Below are 21,849 nucleotides of genomic sequence, written 5' to 3'. Positions count from 1 at the left end.
TAATAAAAAACTGTTTTACTGGAGAAATGTTCGAACAGAACCGGAAGAGAAGTAATTACATTCAGGACAGCCAAAAGGGAAATATTAGCTCAGAGAAATTAAATACATCTCATTTTGGTTAATTGAAGCAGGGGAGTATTTGCATAGCCAGTAAGAATATAGCTGGAAATATTACAGGAATAGATATTGGTTTGACATTCATTCATGAAAAGGAGTTATTCTTTCTGTCATGCCATCATCGGGGAAGGGGGCTGTGGCTCAGTGGTAGAGCGCCTGCTTTGTATGCAGAAGGTCCCTGGTTTGATCCCCAGCATATCCAGTTTTGGGATTTCCAGAGTCAGGTAAGAGATGATCAGAATGACTTCCACCTGAGACCCTGGACAGCCGCTGCTAGTCAGAGTGGACAGCACTGACCCTGATAAAATCAGTGGTCTGATTCATTATAAGTGAGCTTCGTGCGTTCATATACTCAGTCTCTATTCCACAGGATGCTTTATGAAGTTGCAGAAAACCAGCCCATTTCTCAGTGATCTTGCAAATTAAAATGTGGCTTGAGGAAAGCAACAAAGGAAGGAGGTAGTAGGATCTATTTGACTGTGGCAAGTGTCTGGTCAGCTGGAGTCTGAAGCTGTGCCTCAGCTATGTCTGTTTCTCCTGTTTGCCCTGCTGGTTCCTTAGCACTAGTAGCAATGAGGGGCTAGTCCCTGCTCAACCACAGGGCCGTGTACTCTAAGACTGATTCTCCACTAGGCTTGTTCTGGCATCAGAGCTCTTTTCCCCCCAATGTTTCCATCTCCTTTTGCACAAGCTGCCTTGCAGTTGCAACTTGGCCTGCCTTTTTCAAGCAGCAACCAGTATTCAGAGGATCTTGCTTGCTGTGGGAAAGAGACGGGTCAAGTTGCTGCAACATGGCAGCTTGTGTGAAATCGGATAGAAGCATCGTAGGGAAAAGAGCTCCAACACCGGAACAAGCCTAGTGGGGAATCGGTCTGAGTAGGGAATGTAGACAAAATGGCTGTGCCAAAAGGCTCAGTTTTGCTGAAACCAAGCAGTCCTCAGAGCCAGCAACAAACCTGAGGTAAATCAAATCAAATGAGAATAACATTGTACAAAATCTAAGAGAAACTCAAATGGACAATTTACCTCATTCCTACTTTTTGAGCTTGTGGTTGTCTGCTCCAGATCCATATGAAGCTCCTGGTTTGAACAGGGTTGAAAACTACTACTCTACAGCCTGTCCCCAGCTTTTTTGACTTTCTGGTTGTCCTTCAGAACGTGTTCTGGAAAGGCTGTAAGCTGTCTACAGAAACTCTGTGGGCAGTAAGGCCCATTAATGACATTATGAGTCACTTATACAAAAACAGCATTACTTGTCACCAACTGCCGTATTGATTATTAAGTGGAGGCTATTGTGGGAAGAGGCAATAACCTGTTATAATCTTCTTTTGGAAAGTCTCAGACAAGTTTACTACACAGGACATCTTTTAATTGGAAGATTCCTGTTAAAGAAATCATGAGTCATCCCGGTGGTGCATAAATGCTTCGCCAGTGGTAGGGAAAGAGGAAAGTGGCCATTATCCCATCTTTCCATTATCTTTATCCCCCCCAGTGACTTCCTGTTTAAAAGGGGGTGGGGAGCTTAAGTAAACCCAAAACTCACTGCTACATTTTTCTATTGAATTATTTAACACCACAGCTGTATGCTCTGATTCAGCAACTACTTAGCAGTGCAGGAGTTTTGATGTGTGCACAGAGATCTTTGATTATAAAGACTTTTTCATTCATTTGTCTGAAGGAATTAATTTGCCCATGCATTCCTTTGCATGCCCAGGTGACTGGGAAACTGCAAGAACTCCATCTGTATATTGTTATACACAAGGGGTTCTAGGTAGGACCATTGATGAACATATTTTTGGCATGCAGAAATTACCATATTCAGTCTCCGGCATCCCCAGCTAAAGGATATTGAATAGTAAGCAGGCCTCAGATTCAGCAGGAGCTCACAGGAGTGCAGCTCCTGAGCCTTTCTGAGGGTTCCACCTCTTCCTCCCCACCTACCTTGTCCATTAACTAGTAGGTTCAGCTGCATAACAATCCCTGGATTAGGAGAGCAGGCAGCCATCGGGAGTTTTGCCACACCCCAGCAGCCCTCATTAACCCCTGGAGAAGCCCACACCACCCTCTCTCTGCTTCTTATGTGATTTTGGGCAGCAGGTGCCTTGCTGGCCTTTTGACTGAGGGGTGGGGAGCAGCTCAGGAGAGCCCCAGGCAAGCAAGGACTGCTTGGACTGGGTGGATCTCTAGCCAGTCCAAGCAGGCCTCACTCGCCTGGGGCTCTCCTTTCTTGCATCACGTTGCTTTTGGCTGAGGTGGGGGATATGCTAATGAGTTATGCTAATGAGCTCCACCATGTATTTTTCTACAAAACGACCCCTGGTAGTAAGGCTGTAAAAAAGCCTGAGTCCCTGGAAAGGTATGGGCAATTATAAAGATGATATAGGGGGAAAGGATGGACCGTTGCTTTCAATCAGCATATGGATGCTTCCTGTGTTCTGGTACTGTGGATTCATGTCCAGTAGTACCTTAGAGACCAATACAATTTTGGGAGTTTTTGAGGCTCCATGCTCCCTTCATCAGATATGAGTTGGAATGGAGATCTCTGGGCCCTTATATTTAGAAATGGGCACAAGCCACACTTTTGCAGTTTGGTTCATGGCAAAACTAATCACAAACTTACATTCTGAAGCTGGTCGGTGCCTGTTAAATACTGGGTTCAATATGCTGACAGACGCTAGTCATAGTGATCGGCTCGGTTTATTAAGTGATTTCAGTAAGAACGTCCGTGCAATGCTCAGGCCTCAGCCTAGTTATATACACAAAAAACTCCCACTTCCCAAACTACTGGAGGGTTTGAAGTACCCTCCAACTTCCTATTGGACAACTGCAAGTCCAATCAGTAGGTAGACTCCAGAATCTAGGTGGTCTATTGTTTTGGAACTCCAAGCTTCATTAAAGCACTTGGATAACAAGTCTGGCCATGCCTTTGCAGAGCCACTGCAGTAACTAATATAACAAACCCAGACATCACAGAGCCCTTCCCTACTTATATCCCAGTTAGTAGGTGGAAGGGGCAGGGCTCTTTTTCTAGCAGGGGCTCATCTGCATGATAGGCCAAGCCCCCTGATGTAGTAGCCAATCGTCCTGGAGCTTACAGTAGGCTGCATACTAAAGCTCATGGAGGATTGGCTATATCAGGTGATGTGGCCTAATATGCAGAGGAGCTCCTGCTAGAAAAAGAGCCCTGGGGAGGGGAGGGAGGAAAATCAGAAAGAAGGAACTCAGCATAGAAGGAACTGCAAACCCCTCCCACTTTCTGATTGGGATCTAAGGACTCAGAGATCTCATTTTGACTTGTATCTGATGGAGAGAGCTTTGACTCAAAAGCTTATACCCTGAAAATCTTGGCCTTTAAGGTGCTACTGGACTCAAATTTAACTGTTCTACTGCAGACCAACACAACTACTCTATGAAATTATCTTACTGTTCTGTGGAATTGCAAATCCAAAGTTAACGTGTGTGTGTGGTGTGTGTTTTTATATGCAATAACATTACTTGTGCCTTGCTATTTGGGCTCTCTAGATAAAAAGTCCAAAAATGTGTTACAAAAATTTCAGATCAAAAATTATGTGTACAGGTTTCTGTATCACATTCCATTGTTACCTCACTGAATGATTCAGTATTAAGCTTGCAGTTGTCTCTATGAGGCCCCCTTTGTACATAGCACTGTCAAAAGGTTGTTGTGAAAATGACTGCTGTGTGACTTTTTTTAAGAAGAAAAAAGGGGTTTCCTAAAAACCTATATTGCTTAAGCATCAAAAGCCATGGAGATTGGTCATGGAACTGTTTTACCATTTAATCTTGCTTAATGATATTAATAAAAGTTACTCCTCTAGCTCCTGCAAAAGAGTAGGTGGGCATTCAACGAATCAAAGAGGAAAAATAATGGAAAGCGACATTATATTTAAATAAATGTAATGAAACAAGGTAACCTTTACCACCACCATCTCTTGCATGCTTAATATCAATACTTTTCCCCATTTCCATGCAGAACAGAGTTACAATTCAGTGTTTCGGTGTCCATAAGTCACGGTGCAAGATTTTACTTTGGGTATTACTGCCCTCTGTAGAATTCTGTTGTATGGCTTGTTTGGCAGTGTAGTGATAAGTACGATGTAGTAAGTGCCCTTAAGTATTCATGAACCTTGTTCTGCACATCTTAAAAGATTTTTTTTAAAAAAAAGAATTTAAACCTACAACTTCCTCTGCATTTAACATGCTGCTGTTGGTGGGAAGTTAGGAGGAAGAAGAAAGAAGCTGAATATAGTATAAGAATATAAGAACAGAAGACATTCCCTTTGGGATCAGACAAGTGGTCCATCTAATCTAGCATCCTTTTTCTCACAGGGGCCAGCCAGTTGACTTGTAAAGCCAACAAACAGGGCACAGAGGCCAAGGCTTGCCCTGATGTTGCCCTCTAACCCTGGAATTCAGAGGTTTACTGCCTTTGAAATCAGAGGTGTTCTTTATTAACCATGGCCGGTATCTATTGATGGACCTATCCTCCATGAATCTGTTTAACGCCCTTATAAGAAAATAAATAGATCAAGATCATAAAGCAGATGATGACTGTAATTTATATCTGGATAGGGCAGTTCCCTTTATCATCATGGCTACAAGCCATCAATGGATGTTTTCTCCATGAGTCTTTTAAAGCCGTCTGTGATCCTGGCCATCTCTACATCCTCTGGTAATGGATTCCACAATTCAATTACTTGTTGAGTGAATATTTTCCTTTTCCTCATCCTGAACCTATCACCCAGCACCAATGAACTTTTGGTTCTTTTGATCCCATAGGTGGCTTAAAGCAAGGTGGCAAAAGGGCACCATCATAGCCAGCTCCTTCTTCTCAGCTCCCTAGGTCTTCATGTGTAATCTGGTACATTCAGTGGATTTAAACAACACAACCTTTGGTTGCTTCCTCCCTTTGAAATGTTCTAGCTTGCAGAGAGGCAATACTTGTAGCAACCACACTAGCAGATAAGATTGCCGCCTAATGAAATTGATGTACTGTTTGTTTGTTTTTTACAGTGCGTTCAGTAGTCCCAAAGTTTATCACCTTGTGTTAGGTTAAAAACGTACAAACAAAAAAGATGCCCCATACAAGTTATTGGAACTACAGGGGACAATTTCTCTAGGGTAAACAGTTAGGGGCCCTGACCTGGTCAGCCTTGGTCAGTGTTTGGATGGGACTAGTAAAGAATACCAAGGTCATGACATGGAGGCAAACAATGTCAAACTACCTCTGAACATCTCTTGCTGTGAAAACATAACCAGGAGTCACCATAAGTCAGTTGTGACCTGATGAAGGGGGCGGGAGTTTAGGGAAAGAGTTAATCAGCCCTTCCCCAGTGTTGTGGTCCCAATCCAGCTCCCTCTAGCTCAGTTTAATTACCTCCAGTGTAATGTGTGGTTTAGGGTTGCCAAGTCCTACCTTGGCTGTGGTGTGGGAGCTGTGTCACATGCACTTTGCACACACAGCACAATGACGTCATCCAGAAGTGCCATCATCATTCCAGGCACGTCACACCAGGGATACTCTAGGATTTGGGTTAAAACTCTATGGTGCCATAGAATTTTGACCTTGAATGCTAGAGCATCCCCCATACAAAATGCCCAGCGTGATTATGTCACATGTCATCACACCAGGTGTGTCATGCAATGACAGAGCTCTTGTGGGGGTAGGGATCCCTGGTGGCCCGCTCCATGCCAGCAGGTTGGGGCCCCCAAAACTTTGGGAACTCCTGCCCCCCAGTGGGAGCCTTGGCAGCCCTAAGGGGAGGGACGGTGGCTCAGTGGTAGAGCATCTGCTTGGGAAGCAGAAGGTCCCAGGTTCAATCCCTGGCATCTCCAAAAAAGGGTCCAGGCAAATAGGTGTGAAAAACCTCAGCTTGAGACCCTGGAGAGCCGCTGCCAGTCTGAGAAGACAATACTGACTTTGATGGACCAAGGGTCTGATTCAGTATAAGGCAGCTTCATATGTTCATGTTCAATGTAATTTGACTCTTGACAAAACAAACTTTGGCACTGGAATGAGAAGAATCAACTGTGCTCAACAGCAGGCAGAATTTATTCAGGATGATAACATTCCAAGAAGGAACTTTTTTTTGTACAGGTTGCTGGGCAATAGAGCAAATGCAAGGTGATACACCAATAAGGGATCTTGGGTTGGTTCCAAATAAGCTTCTTTATTTAGTGTTGCCCAGGTCTCCTCTTTATTATAGCTTTTCTCCCACATGGCTTTTGTATATGCAGGTTCTGTGATGCCCAACATAGCTTTTCGTTGGCAAGAGGAGATCTCCTGTGCTTTGTCACCTTTAGAAAAGCTGGTTGGATCCAAGCTATATTTATATGTATTTAAAATATTTACAGGCCTGCCTTTCTCCCAAGCATATGGAACCTAAGCCAGGCATCAAAATAAAACCATTTAAAAATAGGGTTTTTATATAATTGTGTTTTTTTAAAAAAAATCAAGCAACTTAGAAAGTTAGCAAACTTAGTAAATAATTCTTATTTAAAAGACCATCCCTAGAACCTAGTACATCAAAGTGATTCTGAACTACTGAAAAGCTCTGGCTTGCCACTCTTATGAAAACAATGGCATTTACTTAAATTCATCTAGAAGAATCTTGCAACAGGTAACACTGTAATTCTGAACAGAGTTATACCTCTGCATGTCCAATGAAGCTAAAAGTCACTAACTTCGAAGTGTTATTGTTTTGAAACCTTGGGACTGAGGCAAGTACCTAGTGGAGAAATAGCAGTGGTGGTGAAATGTGGGGCAATGATGGAAGATGTGAAAAAACAGAATATATGCTAATGCAACTGTCTTTTGTGGATGATCAAGCATCTGCAAACTGTTTAAAAACAGGCAAACCATTATGCAGTTGTTTTAGCCCTTTTAAGTGCAGACTACAAGCCGAATGAGTGGGAGATTCATTCTAATACATAAATAAGATGAGAGGCATAAAAAAATACATAAAAAAGATGAGGGGCTAGGTTTGGTTTCAGGAGGTGGTCCTAGCCAATAGGCAACCGGGTAGGATTACCAATCCCCAGGTGAGGGCAGGGGATCCCCCAGTTTGAAGGCCCTCTCCCTGCTTCAGGGTCATCAGAAAGCAGGGGGGGGAGGGAAATGTCTGCTGGGCACTCCATGATTCCCTATAGGAGATAATGGAAAATTGATCTGGGGAGCTGTTTTTTGAGGTAGAGGCACCAGATTTTCAGCATAGCATCTGATGCCTCTTCCCAAAATACCCTTCATTTTTTTAAAGGATTGGACCATGGAGTCCATCTATGAGCCCCCCTAAAAAGTGCCCCTATCCTTCATTATTTCCAGTGGAGGGAAGGCATTTAAAAAGTGTACGGCTCCTTTCAATGTGATGTCCAGAACTCCCTTCGGCGTTCAATTATGCTTGTCACAACCTTGCTCTTGGCAGCACCCCCAATGTATCCTGGCTCCACCCCCAAAGTCCCCAGATATTTCTTGAATTGGACTTGGCAACCCTGCAACAGGGGCAGAAGCCCTGGGCCCCATGCTTTGCAGGGATCAATTGCTCAGAGCTCCACTCCCTCAAATAAGGGGGAAAGAAGAGCAGGATCCTCCCACTATTTACCCCATTTGTGTAGCTGGATTCCAGCAACAGTGGTAGCCATGTTTGGCCCCAGTGGTAGAGGGGTGGGCACTGATAATGGGGACCCACCCTGGGCTTTTGCTCAGGGCCCCAGATTCACTAAGATAATCCCTGTTTGGGCCGAAGGGCTGGTTACAAGCGGAGAAATCTTGCCACAGAGTAGTGGTAGTTTCCTATTCCAGTTTGTTGGGATGAACTACATTTCACAGGATTCTGTGCTATTTCTGTTGCCTCTCCTACCTGAAGCTATGATTCAGCCTATTGCTAGCTGTCTGCCATTTAGCTATGTAGATTGAATACACATTTGATTTCCCGAGAAGTGCATTAGGATTCAATAGCTGTGAGCTTCCTAGCAGAGCGTCAGGTACCATTTCTAAAAGCACTGAGGCAGTAAAACCAGACAGTCGCTCTCTATATATGATACTTTTTTTTTTATTTTCCTTAACAACAAAGCACACATTAAATGTAAATTATTCTCTGAGGGGAAGGAAAATGTGGACTGATTTTGGTCTTCTTCTTTAACTATCTGTAGTTTTATATCAGAAACATTAATCTTCTCGAATACCCCATATTTCACAGCTAATAAGCGTTGTCGCGCTAGACAAGTTGGAAACTTTGAATCCCCAAGTTGGCACCTTACTGAAGTGAAATGCAGCAATTCATCATCTCTTCCCTTCTCAGAGCTACAGTGAGCTGGATTGTGAAGTACCTGAGAGAACATCCAGCTCCACTACAGAAATATGAAATTAATTCTTTAGTATTTTTAGATGCAGTTGGCTTGGATAGGTATCAGTAAAGGTCTGTCAAAGCACTTCCATTTCCTGCCAGCATTCAATGGACTGGTGGGAGAAAATGGGGGGGGGGGCATTGGTGGCATCACAACATCATTTCCAGCTGTGTAACCAGAAATGACATCACTGCCTCGCTGAGTTCCAGAGTCTTTAGTGACAGGGTGACATCACTTCCTATTACACACCTGGAAATGATGTTCTGATATCAGTGTGCGCCACTGATGTGACTCTTCCCCCCCTCCTACCCTCAACCAGTATGCTAGGGACTACTGGCCGAGGGCTCAGTCTTCATACACACAAAAAATTGTAATGCTGGTGCAATATTTTTTTTATTTATTATCTATTCCCCACCCTTCCGATATGGGCTCAGGACGGGTAACATCAAAGGTGAAACAATACATAGATACTAAAATAACTAGCTAAAACATACAGGCTATAATACCAAAACAATTCAGATGATGATCATCATCATTTTCTACTAGTACTGATCCCTGGCTGACAAATGGAAACAGATGATGGGCACAATCTATTGAAGCTCCAGTTTCAAGTTTATTTCAATTTATATCCCGCCCTTCCCACCGAAGTGGCTCAGGGCGGCTCACAGCACATAAAATCTAACATAAAATTATTGAATTTAAAACATCTTACACAGTTAAAACAGTAAAATAAAACATATAACAACAGTATGTGGCAGGGAGGCCATTTGGATATTCACTTTTTTGTAGCAGAAACTCCTTTGCATATTAGGCCTGATGTAGCCAATCCTCCTGGAGTTTACAGTAGGCTCTGAACTAAGAGCCCTGTAAGCTCTTGGAGGATTGGCTACATCACGGGTGTATGGCCTAATATGCAAGGGAGTTGCTGATACAAAAAAGCCCTGGATATTCAGTGATGTCATATCAGCTCAGTTTTAACTCCTTTTCAGAGTTTGTATTTGGTTGTGTATACAAGGCCGGCTCGCCCACTAGGCAAACTAGGCAGTTGCCTAGGGCGCCAGGAGGAGGTGTGCCGAATTGTGCTTCCCCTCCCCCCCGGTGCCCAAGACAACTGCCTAATTTGCCTCTCCCCCACTACTGCTGCTGCCACCACCAGCCCCCTCCCTTTCGCCGCACTCCCCCGCCCCCGCTGCAACGAGGCTGGGCCCTAGTGGTTTCAAGGCAGCCGTGCATTTTTTGAAGCCAGCGCTGGGGGAGGCTTCGCTCCTCCTCACTTCCGGTTCTGGAAAGGCTTCTCCTCCCCCCACACTGGCTTCCAAAAACGCATGGCTTCCTCAAAGCCAGTAGGGCCCAACCTCATCATGGAAGGCTTTGGGGCAGGGGGGCACACAAACAATGGAGGGAGGAAGGATGGCTGGGGTGCCAGGCAGGGAGCCTGCCTGGGGTGCATGCACCCTAAGGCCGGCACTGTGTGTATATGAACATATGAAGCTGCCTTATACTGAATCAGACCCTTGGTCCATCAAAGTCAGTATTGTCTTCTCAGACTGGCAGCGGTTCTCCAGGGTCTCAAGCTGAGGATTTTAATGCCTACTTGCCTGGACCCTATTTGGAGATGCCAGGGATTGAACCTGGGACCTTCTGCTTACCAAGCAGATGCTCTACCACTGAGCCACCGTCCCTCCCCTAATATATATGTATGTGTGTGTGCATATATATATGTTTGAGTTCCAAGTATTTGTACAAGGGAATGGCTTATTTTTCTTTCCCAACTGTTAGAAAGTTCAAAAAGTACAGGCCATGGCTCAGTGGGAAGGCATCAACTTTGCACACAGAAGGTCTCTGGTTCAATTCCCAGCCGTTAAAAGGATCAGGTACAAGTTGATGTGAGACGGCTCTACCTGAGACTCTGGAGAACCTCTGCCAGTTAGAGTAAGCAACACTGACCTTGAGAGATCAGCAGCCATTATCAGTATGAACAGGGCTTTTTTTGAGCAAGAACACACAGGAACGCAGTTCTGGCTGGCTTGGCAACAGGGGGTGTGGCTTAATATGCAAATGAGTTACTGCTGGACTTTTCCACAACAAAAGCCCTGTGTGAATGTCACAGGGTGTGGCCTAATATGCAGATGAGTCCTTGCTGGACTTTTTCTACAAAAGAAGTCCTGAATATGAAATGGCTTCATGTGTTCGTGTATACTGAGAAGCCAGTGTGGTACAGATGTTAAGGGTGCTGGAGTAAGACTTGGGTTCAAAATACTGAGGTATTTGGTCAAAATAGCAGAGCTTGTCCTATCATAGAAGCATGACAGTGAGTGCTCAAAAATAAATCTCCTAAGAAATATATTGCAAAAGTAAAACATTGATTCAAGTAGATGCAGTTCACATTTGGATTGCAGTCAAAAGGAGACAGAGAAGGCTAATCTAAAGATTTTTTTTTTCCCTGTCAAAAGTGGCCAGAGAATCCGGTATCATGTATGTGGAAATATGAGGGCATTGTTTCTACAGGAGAGATCTGCAGAGACACATGATTCCATGTGGAGAATGAGAGAGAGGAACTCTGCAGTACTCAGATTAAGACAAAGAGAGAAGCAGCCCATTCAAGGAGATAACACTAATGCACACATAGAGTGATGTAGCGCCCCCTGATGTCCAGGCATGCTAAGTCATTCACTCCAGCACAAATAGCCACTTGACACAAAACTTACTGGCTTGTTGGGAGGATAAAATGGAGAAGGGGAAAACTGTGTATGCTCCATGGATGAAGGGTAGGATAAAAATATTCTTAACAAAACTAACAATTATATTTGTTCACTTGTGGTCAGAGTTAGCACGGGATATTCGTGTGCAATATCTATTTATAAATATAAAAGCAGAGCACAGCCAGACTCCCTAAATCAGGCTGCAGAACAGTTGATTCTGCATCAGATACGGAAAGAGCAGTATGTCGCCTATCATTGGTTCTCTGTGTGATTTCTGCCCTACTGTTGTATGAGAATCCATGTTGTTACCAATGGTGTTCCTGCCTGGCTCATTGGAGTCTGAAGGACTGAGCTTGGGGCATTGGGAACAATGGGCAGTTGGAGCCAAATCCAAACGGCCTTGCTCCAAACAAAGGCTCGTTGCTGGTTTGAATGACCCAATCATGTGCTAGTGCGGGAGCCGGGTGTTGTATATTGTTGGCCCAGCGGGCCCCATTCTCCAGTCTTGTTAGTGCAGCCACCTACCATGCTGTACTCAATAAAGAGCTTGTTATCACTACCACCTCGCCTCTTCAGTGCCTGGAACCCACTATGTTATACCTACAGATCCAACATCAGTCTTCAGCTCTTTGCTACAGATAGAGTGCCAGTCAGAAATAAACATCTTCTAATAATCAGTTCCCTCTGATGATGTATCCACCGATAATCTCAGACCACTAGCAAGCCAACAGAAGAGGATTAGTCCTTCCTTGATATGTCAGGATAGCATTTTGGCTGTGGGTGAGCTGAATGGTCATGGATATGGCTAGCAGCAATTTGTCAATTGTGGTTGGTCGGAAGGAGTGGCTGCCTCAATTAGGGAAACTTGACAGTGCCATTATCAGCTGGCTCATACAATATGGGTTTTCTTTTTATGGTGATGAATATATCCACTGCTCTTCCTGTATCTGAAAGAGCGCATTTGCAGGCAAATCAAAACGAAGAAGAAGAAGAAGAAGAAGAAGAAGAAGAAGAAGAAGAAGAAGAAGAAGAAGAAGATGATGATGATGATGATGATGATGATGATGATGATGATGATGATGATGATGATGATGATATTGGATTTCTATCCCGCCCTCCACTCCAATTCTCGGAGTCTCAGAGTGGCTCACAATCTCCTTTATCTTCCTCCCCCACAATAGACACCCTGTGAGATGGGTGGGGCTGAGAGGGCTCTCACAGCAGCTGCCCTTTTAAGGACAACCTCTGCCAGAGCTATAGCTAACCCAAGGCCATTCCAGCAGCTGTAAGTGGAGGAGTGGGGAATCAAACCCGGTTCTCCCAGATGAGTCCACATACTTAACCACTACATCAAACTGGCTACACCAAACCAACACCATCATTTGGTGTAAGTAATCAGTAAAGCAGGTCATAAAGACACTGTAGTAAATAAAATCAAAGATTTTTACAATCAGCAATACAAGCTGGTGCAACACATTTCTAATAATATGCATAAGTATTTGAATTATGTTTTCTGATAATGGGTGAAACTACACAATGATCAGCTCAGGGATTCTGCTGAAAACGGCAGTTCCGTGTCATGTCCCCCACTACCACCCCACTTTTTATAACCTTTTCTCACCCAGTTATCCACATTGTGCCAAACATTTTTCCCACCTCAGTGCCCCTCGCCTCTCTCCCTGGCAATGCCGTGTAGCATTTGTATTTCTCCTTTATTTTAATGTTCTCACTGTGAACTGCTCAGATAGATCCACGATAGAGCCGTAGAAAAAGTTAATAAACACTTGGGGTTTTTTTCATAGGTAAATGCTGAGGTACATGATGGTATCACACCACAATTAACAGTGCAATCCTAAACTAAGTTACAACCAGTGTTCCCTCTAAGGTGAGTTAGTGTGAGCTAGCTGAGTTTTTTAGCCTCCTGCTCACACATTTTTGTCTTAGCTCAAGAAAAATGGCCTCAGAGCAAGCTAATTTATGCAGCAGCTCACGACTTTAATGCCAGTAGCTCACAAAGTAGAATTTTTGCTCACAAGACTCCACAGCTTAGAGGGAGTATTGGTTACACCCACCTAAATCCATTCAAGCATGGCTCAAATGTATGAGAAACAGAGACAAATAGGCTGCTGTTTTAAGGTCTAGCCCCTTGTTGAAGATAATACGAAGTCCATCAGTGATTGGCAGACCTGTGCCTAAACTTGTTTGTGCCAACAACAAGTACAAGGAACCAACCGTTGTGCTTTCTTTCAAGTCACTTCAAAGTTACCAGGGCTTCTTTAACTTATTTGCCATTGTAACCAATAAAAAACAAATGAAATAAAAACACCCGAACGCTGTTTATAAAGTGGTAATAATATATATTGTAAGCATCGTGAAAATCAAGATGTGTAGTTCAGCAAGGAGGCACTCAGCCAAAACCTCATCATATTACCTATTAAATGTTGAAAGGGATAGTGCGTTACTGCATTCAGCACAGTGTAGCAGTTCTAAGAACTGGGATAGCAATTTAAGAAGATTAGTTTTATCATTTTCCATTCTGCATAGTTGGCTTTAAAAAAAAAAAGAAAAGCAAGTGACTCTATCGTTATTCTTCTTCAGCCTTAACATACTATTTAAAAGCACTGCTGTTCTCTGCCACATTGGAAAAAAAAATAATGAACCCAGGCAGTGTGGTTTGAAAGGGTCCGAAATTCAGTGCAATGTCAAAGTCCAGCTGAGCTAACCATACTGTGTTAAGATGCTTTCCACTCCATCAGGCTGCTTGCCAATACCAATACTGCCACTGCTTCATCATACCACTAGAACGGGAGTCGATCTTGTTGGCTGACTTCTGTCAACATACATTTAATCTGGGACATTGTTTACGTTTGTGATTCCAGGCAAAATCAATGGGTTGGACCCAGCACAGAAATGTGGCTTGTGCTAAAGCTCTTGTGCAAGAGGAAGCGCTTGAAAAAGGCCATCGTGACTGCTTATGACTGAGATGGTCCAGAATGGCCTGATCCGGGCCTCATTTTGGGCAGGAGCTCCCAGGAGCGGAGCTCTGGAACCTCTAAATTTTATTGTTCTCTTTCTTTCTTACTCCCCCCTAAAAAAAAAAAAAAACCTTGCTTCTGGGCTCCATTGTTCAAACCCGCTGTGAGAATTTTGCTGAACTCTAAGATTTGACAAACTTCCGAATATTTTGCCAAACAGAAAATGGGGAAATAACCAAAACATATAAATAGCACGCAGATGGAAATCATCATCATGCCACTGGGGAAAAAGTAATTTTAAAAGTATGATGGGAGTAAGGTTTTACTATGACAATTATAATTGAAGAAGCATTTTAAGGTAGATGCTGAGTTGATGTAATTTAGTACACCTTCCAGTGATGTCAGGGGTGTGTGGCATATGCAAATGAATTATGCAAATGAGTTTTGCTAATGAGCTCCAGCACCTATTTTTCTACAAAATGACCCCTGCCCTGATCCCATCAGATCTTGGAAGCTAAGCAGAATCATCCCTAGTTATGAGAGCCAGTTTGGTGTAGTGGTGAAGTGTGTGGACTCTTATCTGGGAGAACCGGGTTTGATTCCCCACTCCTCCACTTGCACCTGCTGGAATGGCCTTGGGTTAGCCATAGCTATTGCAGGAGTTGTCCTTGAAAGCGCAGGTGATGTGAGAGCTCTCTCAGCCCCGCTCACCTCACAGGGTGTCTGTTGTGGGGGGAGAAGATATAGGAGATTGTAAGGTGCTCTGAGTCTCTAATTCAGAGAGAAGGGCGGGGTATAAATCTGCAGTTGACTTCTTCTCTTCTTCTAGTTATTCCTTAGATAGGAGACCACCAAGGAAGTCTAAGGCTGCTACACAAAGGCTGGCTCCAGCAAACCACCTCTGTTCACCTTGAAAGTCCTAGGAGGTTGCCATAAGTCCCCTGCAACTTGGCAGCACTTTCCACCACCAGCTGCTTACACTAAGTCATCAGTGGGGTTGCCAGAACAACCAAAATAGTGATTGCAAAGGAAGGTATTATTTTGTCATATCAAATTTTTACAAAATGGGGTGCTTGGAAGACTAACAATATTTACCTGAGAGCCAGTTTGGTGTAGTGGTTAAGTGCACCGACTCTTATCTGGGAGAACCGGGTTTGACTCCCCACTCCTCCACTTCCAGCTGCTGGAATGGCTTTGGCTCTCGTAGGAGTTGTCCTTAAAAGGGCAGCTGCTGTAAGAGCTCTCTCAGCCCCACCTACCTCACAGGGTGTCTGTTGCGGGGGGGGGGAGAAGTAAAGGAGATTGTGACCGCTCTGAGACTCAGATTTAGAGTGTAGGGCGAGATATAAATCCAATATCGTCTTCATCATCATCATCTTCTTCTTCTTCAAAAAGCAAGAGTCCAGTAGCATGAGTATCTGGGATATCCAAGAGTTCTAAAAGAGCTTGCAGATGTAATTTCTGATTCTCTGGCTATTATTTTTGAGAATCCTTGGAGAACAGGAGAAGTGCCGGAAGATTAGAGGCAGGCGAATGTTGTCCCCATCTTCAAGAAGGGGAAAAAAGATTATCCGGGTAACTACTGACCCATCAGCTTGACGTCTATACCTGGAAAAGTTTTAGAACAAATCATCAGTCAGTCCTGGAACATTTAGAAAGAACTACTGACCCATCAGCTTGACGTCTATACCTGGAAAAGTTTTAGAACAAATCGTCAGTCGGTCCTGGAACATTTAGAAAGAATGGATGTGATTACTAAAAGCCAGCATGGTTTTCTCAAGAACAAGTCATGTCAGACTAACCTGATCTCTTTTTTTTAGAAAAAAAAGACTACCTTGCTGTAGACATTGTTTATCTTGATTTCAGTAAGGCTTTTGATAAAGTTCCACATACTATCCTTGTTGACAAGTTGGTAAAATGTTGTTTGGATCCTGTTACCATTAGGTGGATCTGTAACTGGTTGAGTGCTTGTGAATGGTTCCTCATCCTCTTCAAGAGGAGTGACAAGTGGAGTACCTCAAGGATCTGTCCTGGGACCTGTTTTGTTCAACATATTTATCAATGATTTGGGTGAAGGAATAGAGGGAATGCTTGCTTATTAAATCTGCAGATGATACTAAATTGGGAGGGGTTGCAAACACAGAAGAAGACAGAAACAGGATACAGGATGACCTTGACAGGCTGGAAAATTGGGCTAAAATCAATAAAATGAATTTTAACAGTGATAAATGTAGAGTTCTGCATTTAGGTAGGAAAAATCCAATGGATGGTTATAGGATGGGGGAAACTTGTCTTAGCAGTAGTATGTGCGAAAAGGATCTAGGGGTCTTAGTGGATCATATGCTGAACATGAGTCAACAGTGTGATGTGGTGGCTAAAAAGGCAAATGCAATTTTGGGCTGTATCAACAGAAGTATAGTGTCCAGATCACATGATGTGATATCGCTTTACTCTGCTCTGGTAAGACCTCACCTGGAATATTGTGTTCAGTTTTGGGCACCACATTTTAAGAAGGATATAGACAAGCTAGAACAGGTCCAGAGGAGGGTGATGAAGATGGTGAGGGGTCTGGAGACCAACTCCTATGAGAAAAGGTTGAAGGAGCTGGGGATGTTTAGCCTGGAGAGGAGGCGGCTGAGAGGTGATATGATCACCATCTTCAAGTACTTGAAGGACTGTCATAGAGAGGATGATGTGGAATTGTTTTCTGTGGCCCTGGCAGGTAGGACCAGAACCAATGGGTTGAAATTAAATCAAAAGAGTTTCCGGCTCAACATTAAGAAAAACTTCCTGATGATTAGAGTGATTCCTCAGTGGAACAGGCTTCTTCGGGAGGTGGCGGGCTCTCCTTCCATGGAGGTTTTTAAACAGAGGCTCGGTGGCCATCTGACAGCAATGAAGATCTTGTGAATTTAGGGGGAAGTGTTTGTGAGTTTCCTGCATTGTGCAGGGGGTTGGACTAGATGACCCTAGAGGTCCGCTCCAACTCTATGATTCTATGAATATCTGAAGAAGTGAGCAGTGATTGACGAAAGCTCATATCCTGCTACAAATTTTGTTAATCTTTAAGGTGCTACTGGACTCTTGCTTTTTTCCACTGCTCCAGACAAACGCGGCTAGCCATCTTGACCTATCAACGTTTGTCTTAAGATGAGTTTTCATGGATCACAGCCCACCATCAGTCATATATCTGTCTGAAAAAGTAGACTGTGACCCACGAAAGCTCATATTGAAAGGAATGTTGGTCTCTCAGGTATTTCAGGTGTCACTAGATATTTATTTTATTTAGCCAAAAATTATGGCCAAATGCTTGTGTAATGTACTGGGTTTGGAGATGTTCAACAATAAACATCCTTTATTGTAGAGCACATTACAAGACAACATGGCGGGGCCAGGTCCCCGCTTATATGCAATCACCCGGAACAAACGACTCCCCTGCCCAGTCCAATCCTGCCCAATTAAAGTTTGTGCCACAAATCTTAATTGGCGGTCAACATCAGTCCCTTACAGTCAGGTGACCCGCGGTTTCCCGCAGCTCACCTCAGCGTGCGTAGTCACGTTGTGTTGGAAATTCAGGGACCGAAATGCAGGACACAACAGCTCGCGAGAGGAAGGACTCTCGTGAGGGTTCAGGAAGCTATGCAGGACACCTCTGGGATGCTGCGCTGTTTTTAATAAAGAAGGTTTGGGAGAGATAGGGGAAGGATTTAATCAAAATGGTGGCCAAATTCTTGTGAGAGGATGGACTGCCATGGAGTTCAGGAAACTCTGCAGGACATCTCTGGGCTGCTGCACTGTTTTTAAAGAGGTTTGAGAGAGACAGGGGAAGGAGAATAAGCTGTTCTAGCTCATATCAACACATAAAGCTTCTTATACAGAACCAGAGTCTTGGTCCATCAAAATCAATGCAGTCTACTGAGATTGGCAGCATTTTTCCAAGGGCTTCTACTACCTGATCCTTTTAACTAGAGATGCCAGGATTGAACCTTGGTCCTTCTGCATGCTAAGCAGATGCTTTACCACTGAGCCACAGCTTTCTCCCTCCATGGCAGCTCCCTGGTAGAGATAAAGAAGGTGGCAGAGGCTAAAATGGAGACAAGAGATCATATTCAGGCAGCCTGGATGGGTGGCTGGGGATTAGGGTTGCCAAGTCCCCTGTGGCCTCTGGCGGGGGACTGTTTTTGCGCGTGCTTTGCTCGCATGGTGCGATGATGTCACCATGATGATGTCATCACACCACCGATGTCACGTGCTGGTCACTCTAGGCATTTCTGGGGAAACTCTATGGTTTTCCTGGACACTCGAGCATTTTGGGAGAGAAAGCTCTATCCTATTGTGGCCAGGCAGGTTGGGAACCTCCCAGGTAGGAGACCCCCCGCCCATCCCGGGGGCTTGGCAGCCCTACTGGGGATGCCATTTTTGTGTCCATCCAGCAGTGATGAACACTAATTTACTAGATACAGCAGGAATGGCCAGGGCTTCTTTTGTAAAAGGAACTCCTTTGCATATTAGGCAACACCCCCCGATGTAGCCAATCCTACAAGAGATTACAGGGCTCTCTTGCCACAAAAAAACCCCCCTGGGAATGGTTATTGCACAAAAACGTATGTGTGTAGGTAGGTTGTTAGATCTCAAAGCCACCCATTTCTAAATATTCCATTCGATTCCAATTTAAATGTACAGAGCTGTTGAGAATAGACTACAGGGGATTAAAATTTAAAAATCAGATTAAGTATAATGCAACTTCATCATAATCACCACCACCACCACCCCACCATCATCTGTATATCTAATAGCCAGCCATGTCCAATCTGCGAATACATCAATCTGCAGATTGGGGCCATTTATGCAAAAGTAACATTTTCCAGCAAATTTAAGGGGCGTCCCAGGCTTGCAGAAAAAATTTAAAATGGGGAAAAGGAAGCAGGGGTTAAAAAAAACAAACAAAGCAGGAATCATTGTCTGCACAGACATAAACAACTAGGGAAACAACTCTCAGGGAGCTGTGGCAGGTGAAGGTGTGGCAGCTGCCAAAGCGAGGAAGAGCAACCCAAAAAAGACCACATAGGATTATGAGACGTGGCCAAGGGTAGCTGTGCAGATGCTTTTTGCCTACAACTCTCATCAGCCCCAGCCAGCATGGCCAAAGGCTGGGGCTGATGGGAGTTGTAGGCAAAAAACATCTGGAGAGCTACCATTGGCCCCTGGATTATATCCTTGCCGAAGAGGGGAAGAGGGCAGGCGAGTGAGCAAGCAAGAAGAGGTGAGAGTCAGAAAAAGAGGAGCTGAGTGCTGCTGCCTGACAGAGATGAAGCTGGACAGGCAGAAGGGCAGCTATGGGGGCCAGAACAAGGAAGAGGACAGCTTTCTCGTTAGAACATAAGAGAAGCCATGTTGGATCAGGCCAATGGTCCATCCAGTCCAACACTCTGTGTCGCACAGTGGCCAAAAAACCCCAGATGCCATCAGGAGGTCCATCAGTGGGGCCGGGATACTAGAAGTCCTCCCAGTGTTTCCCCCCTCAAGCACTAAGAATGCAGAGCATTGCTTGCCCCAGGCGGAGAGTTTCAACAATACCCTGTGGCTAATAGCCACTGATGGACCTCTTGTTCCTTTTACTGGAAGAGAAGGCAGACAAAAGGTGGTGGCTGGGGGAAGAGAGGAAGGAGGTGGCATTGCTGCTTTCTGCGTGCCCAGTACAAGCACTTGATCCAGAGAGAAAGGTGGGATGGGAAGAGGAGTTGGAGCTCACCCCCACCCCTGGAGGGAGAGGGGAGGAGCAAAAGTTGTTGCTCACCCCCTGGCCAGGATGGTAACAGCAAGGATGTGAAAGCACTTGCTCACTCCAAATCCTCTGACTGCAGCAGGGAAATTAGGCACACTTCAAAATATTTGCTCCTCCCCTCACATAAACAAAGTGACTGTGATCCTACTTTGACGGTGCCCAAAGGAAACGAGCAGGACATAACAAATGGAAAAATATAAAGTTCAGCTCCAAGCTTAACTGCTTTCCTGGGCTCTCCACTCATAAGGTTCTCACAGGACTGGGTCCTTCTTCCAGCCACAACAGCTGGGAACAATTTAAAGTAAGAATCTGTGTCTCCCCTCCTCCCCTCCCTTCAGCTGCCTAAAAACCAGAAATAACTTTTTTACAAAATCTGTGTACAGTTCTGTCAAAAAATTACAGGACTCTAAAACATAACGGTGCCCCCCCCAAAAACGGCATAAGAAAGAGGACCCCACCAATTGTAGTGCTTATGAAAGCTGGCTGCCACAGAATCTACTGTGACAGCCCCATGATACTGCCTAGAAAGCTTCTGCTGGTGTATCATAGTGGTAACTTCATCTGTTTTCTGAAGAATTTGATTTTAACTCTATGAATTTTAAAGCCGACTATTGTTTTCCCATTATTTGTGTCCGTCATGATATTATGTGACTGGTAAGCTGCCCCCTGAGCCCGCATCGTGGGGAGGGTGGAATATAAATTAAAGAAAATAAATACATCTGCAATGTTTTGTTGCGGGTCTTCACTTGCAAATTCTAATAGCCAAGTTGGCCAAATCTAAAGATACTTAAAACCAGTGATAGGAGGTGTGAATGTGTGAATAGGCCACTCACCTACTTTCAATCTAACCTACCTGACAGGGTTGTGAGGATAAAAAGGAGGAGAATAATGTAAGCTGCTTTGGTCCTTAGTGTGGAGAAAGGTAGGCTATTGAATGAATGAATGAATGAATGAATGAATGAATGAATGAATGAATGAATGAATGAATGAATGAAGTTGACAATGGGAGGCAGATAAAAAGTCAGTTGGTGAATATCTGAGAGAAATGAGACGGGAAAGGGAGAGGATACTTGGGTTTCTGAGAGGAGGGAACAAGGAAAAGGTGCAGGAGGGAAATGCAGGTGAAAGTTACCCTCCCTCCAAGTCCTTGAGGGTTCTCTAACATGCAGCTGGGCCATAGTTTTCCTAGGCAGAGGCTGCTGGGGGACAATTAAGTGTAGGGGCATGTAAATGTAGGTTGGCTTTTGGATGGGAAGGAAAGAAGGAAGCAGGGAAAGGAGAGAGATTCTGCAGGAGTTTTCAGGAAAGGGAATAAAGAAATGGGGAAGGGGACATGAAATGCAGGTTCCAACTTGTACATTTATAATAATCATAATAATTAGCATAAATCTTCCTATGCCACTAATTTTGAGTGTGGGAAATGGGGGAGCACCAGTGGCATGGTGCTTTATGAAACCGGTACCCCAAAAGTACTGATGAAAAGCTCACCCTCTATTTAGAAAGAGAGATGTATCGTCTTCTTACAACAATGCTTTTATCATTTCATTTTGCAGCAAGAATCCTCTGCAGATTTAATGATCAGGAACATTCTTCTGATGCATGCTGGGAGATATGGCTGCAGGGTACAGACCACAGCAGACAGTGTGTCAGATGAGGCAGAACTTCTTGTTAGGGGTGAGTATGCTAATAACACAGTCTGAGGACACGATCAACATAAATTATCATGCAAAGCCATTCAAACGCACCAGCTTTCAAGTATTTCAACGCTACGCACTGAACTTGCTAGTTTCTTTTGGAGGGAGGTTATTTTTTGGTCTTTGAAAATAAGAACGTGTGGTTAAAGTTTGCATAAGTTGATAGTGAATAGCCTGAATACTGACTTAATTTTAAGGCTTTAGTGTTTGGGGAG

The 21,849-nt window shown here is 44.1% G+C and overlaps 1 protein-coding gene across 2 annotated transcripts in view; it reads left to right on the top strand.

Annotated features, from left to right (window-relative positions):
• The window catches only part of CNTN5 (contactin 5), an 897,557-nt gene that overhangs the window by 781,374 nt on the left and 94,334 nt on the right, over window positions 1–21,849 (top strand). For both annotated transcript variants that reach the window (XM_060234908.1, XM_060234909.1), the window contains one exon: window positions 21,494–21,614. In XM_060234908.1, coding sequence (XP_060090891.1) covers window positions 21,494–21,614 — 121 coding nt within the window. The remainder of the gene's footprint in view (window positions 1–21,493; window positions 21,615–21,849) is intronic.

This window comes from Heteronotia binoei, chromosome 3 (assembly GCF_032191835.1).
Source record: "Heteronotia binoei isolate CCM8104 ecotype False Entrance Well chromosome 3, APGP_CSIRO_Hbin_v1, whole genome shotgun sequence".
Taxonomy (NCBI): domain Eukaryota; kingdom Metazoa; phylum Chordata; class Lepidosauria; order Squamata; family Gekkonidae; genus Heteronotia; species Heteronotia binoei.
Note: the sequence above shows the minus strand (reverse complement) of the source record. Positions and strands in the feature narration are given on the sequence as shown.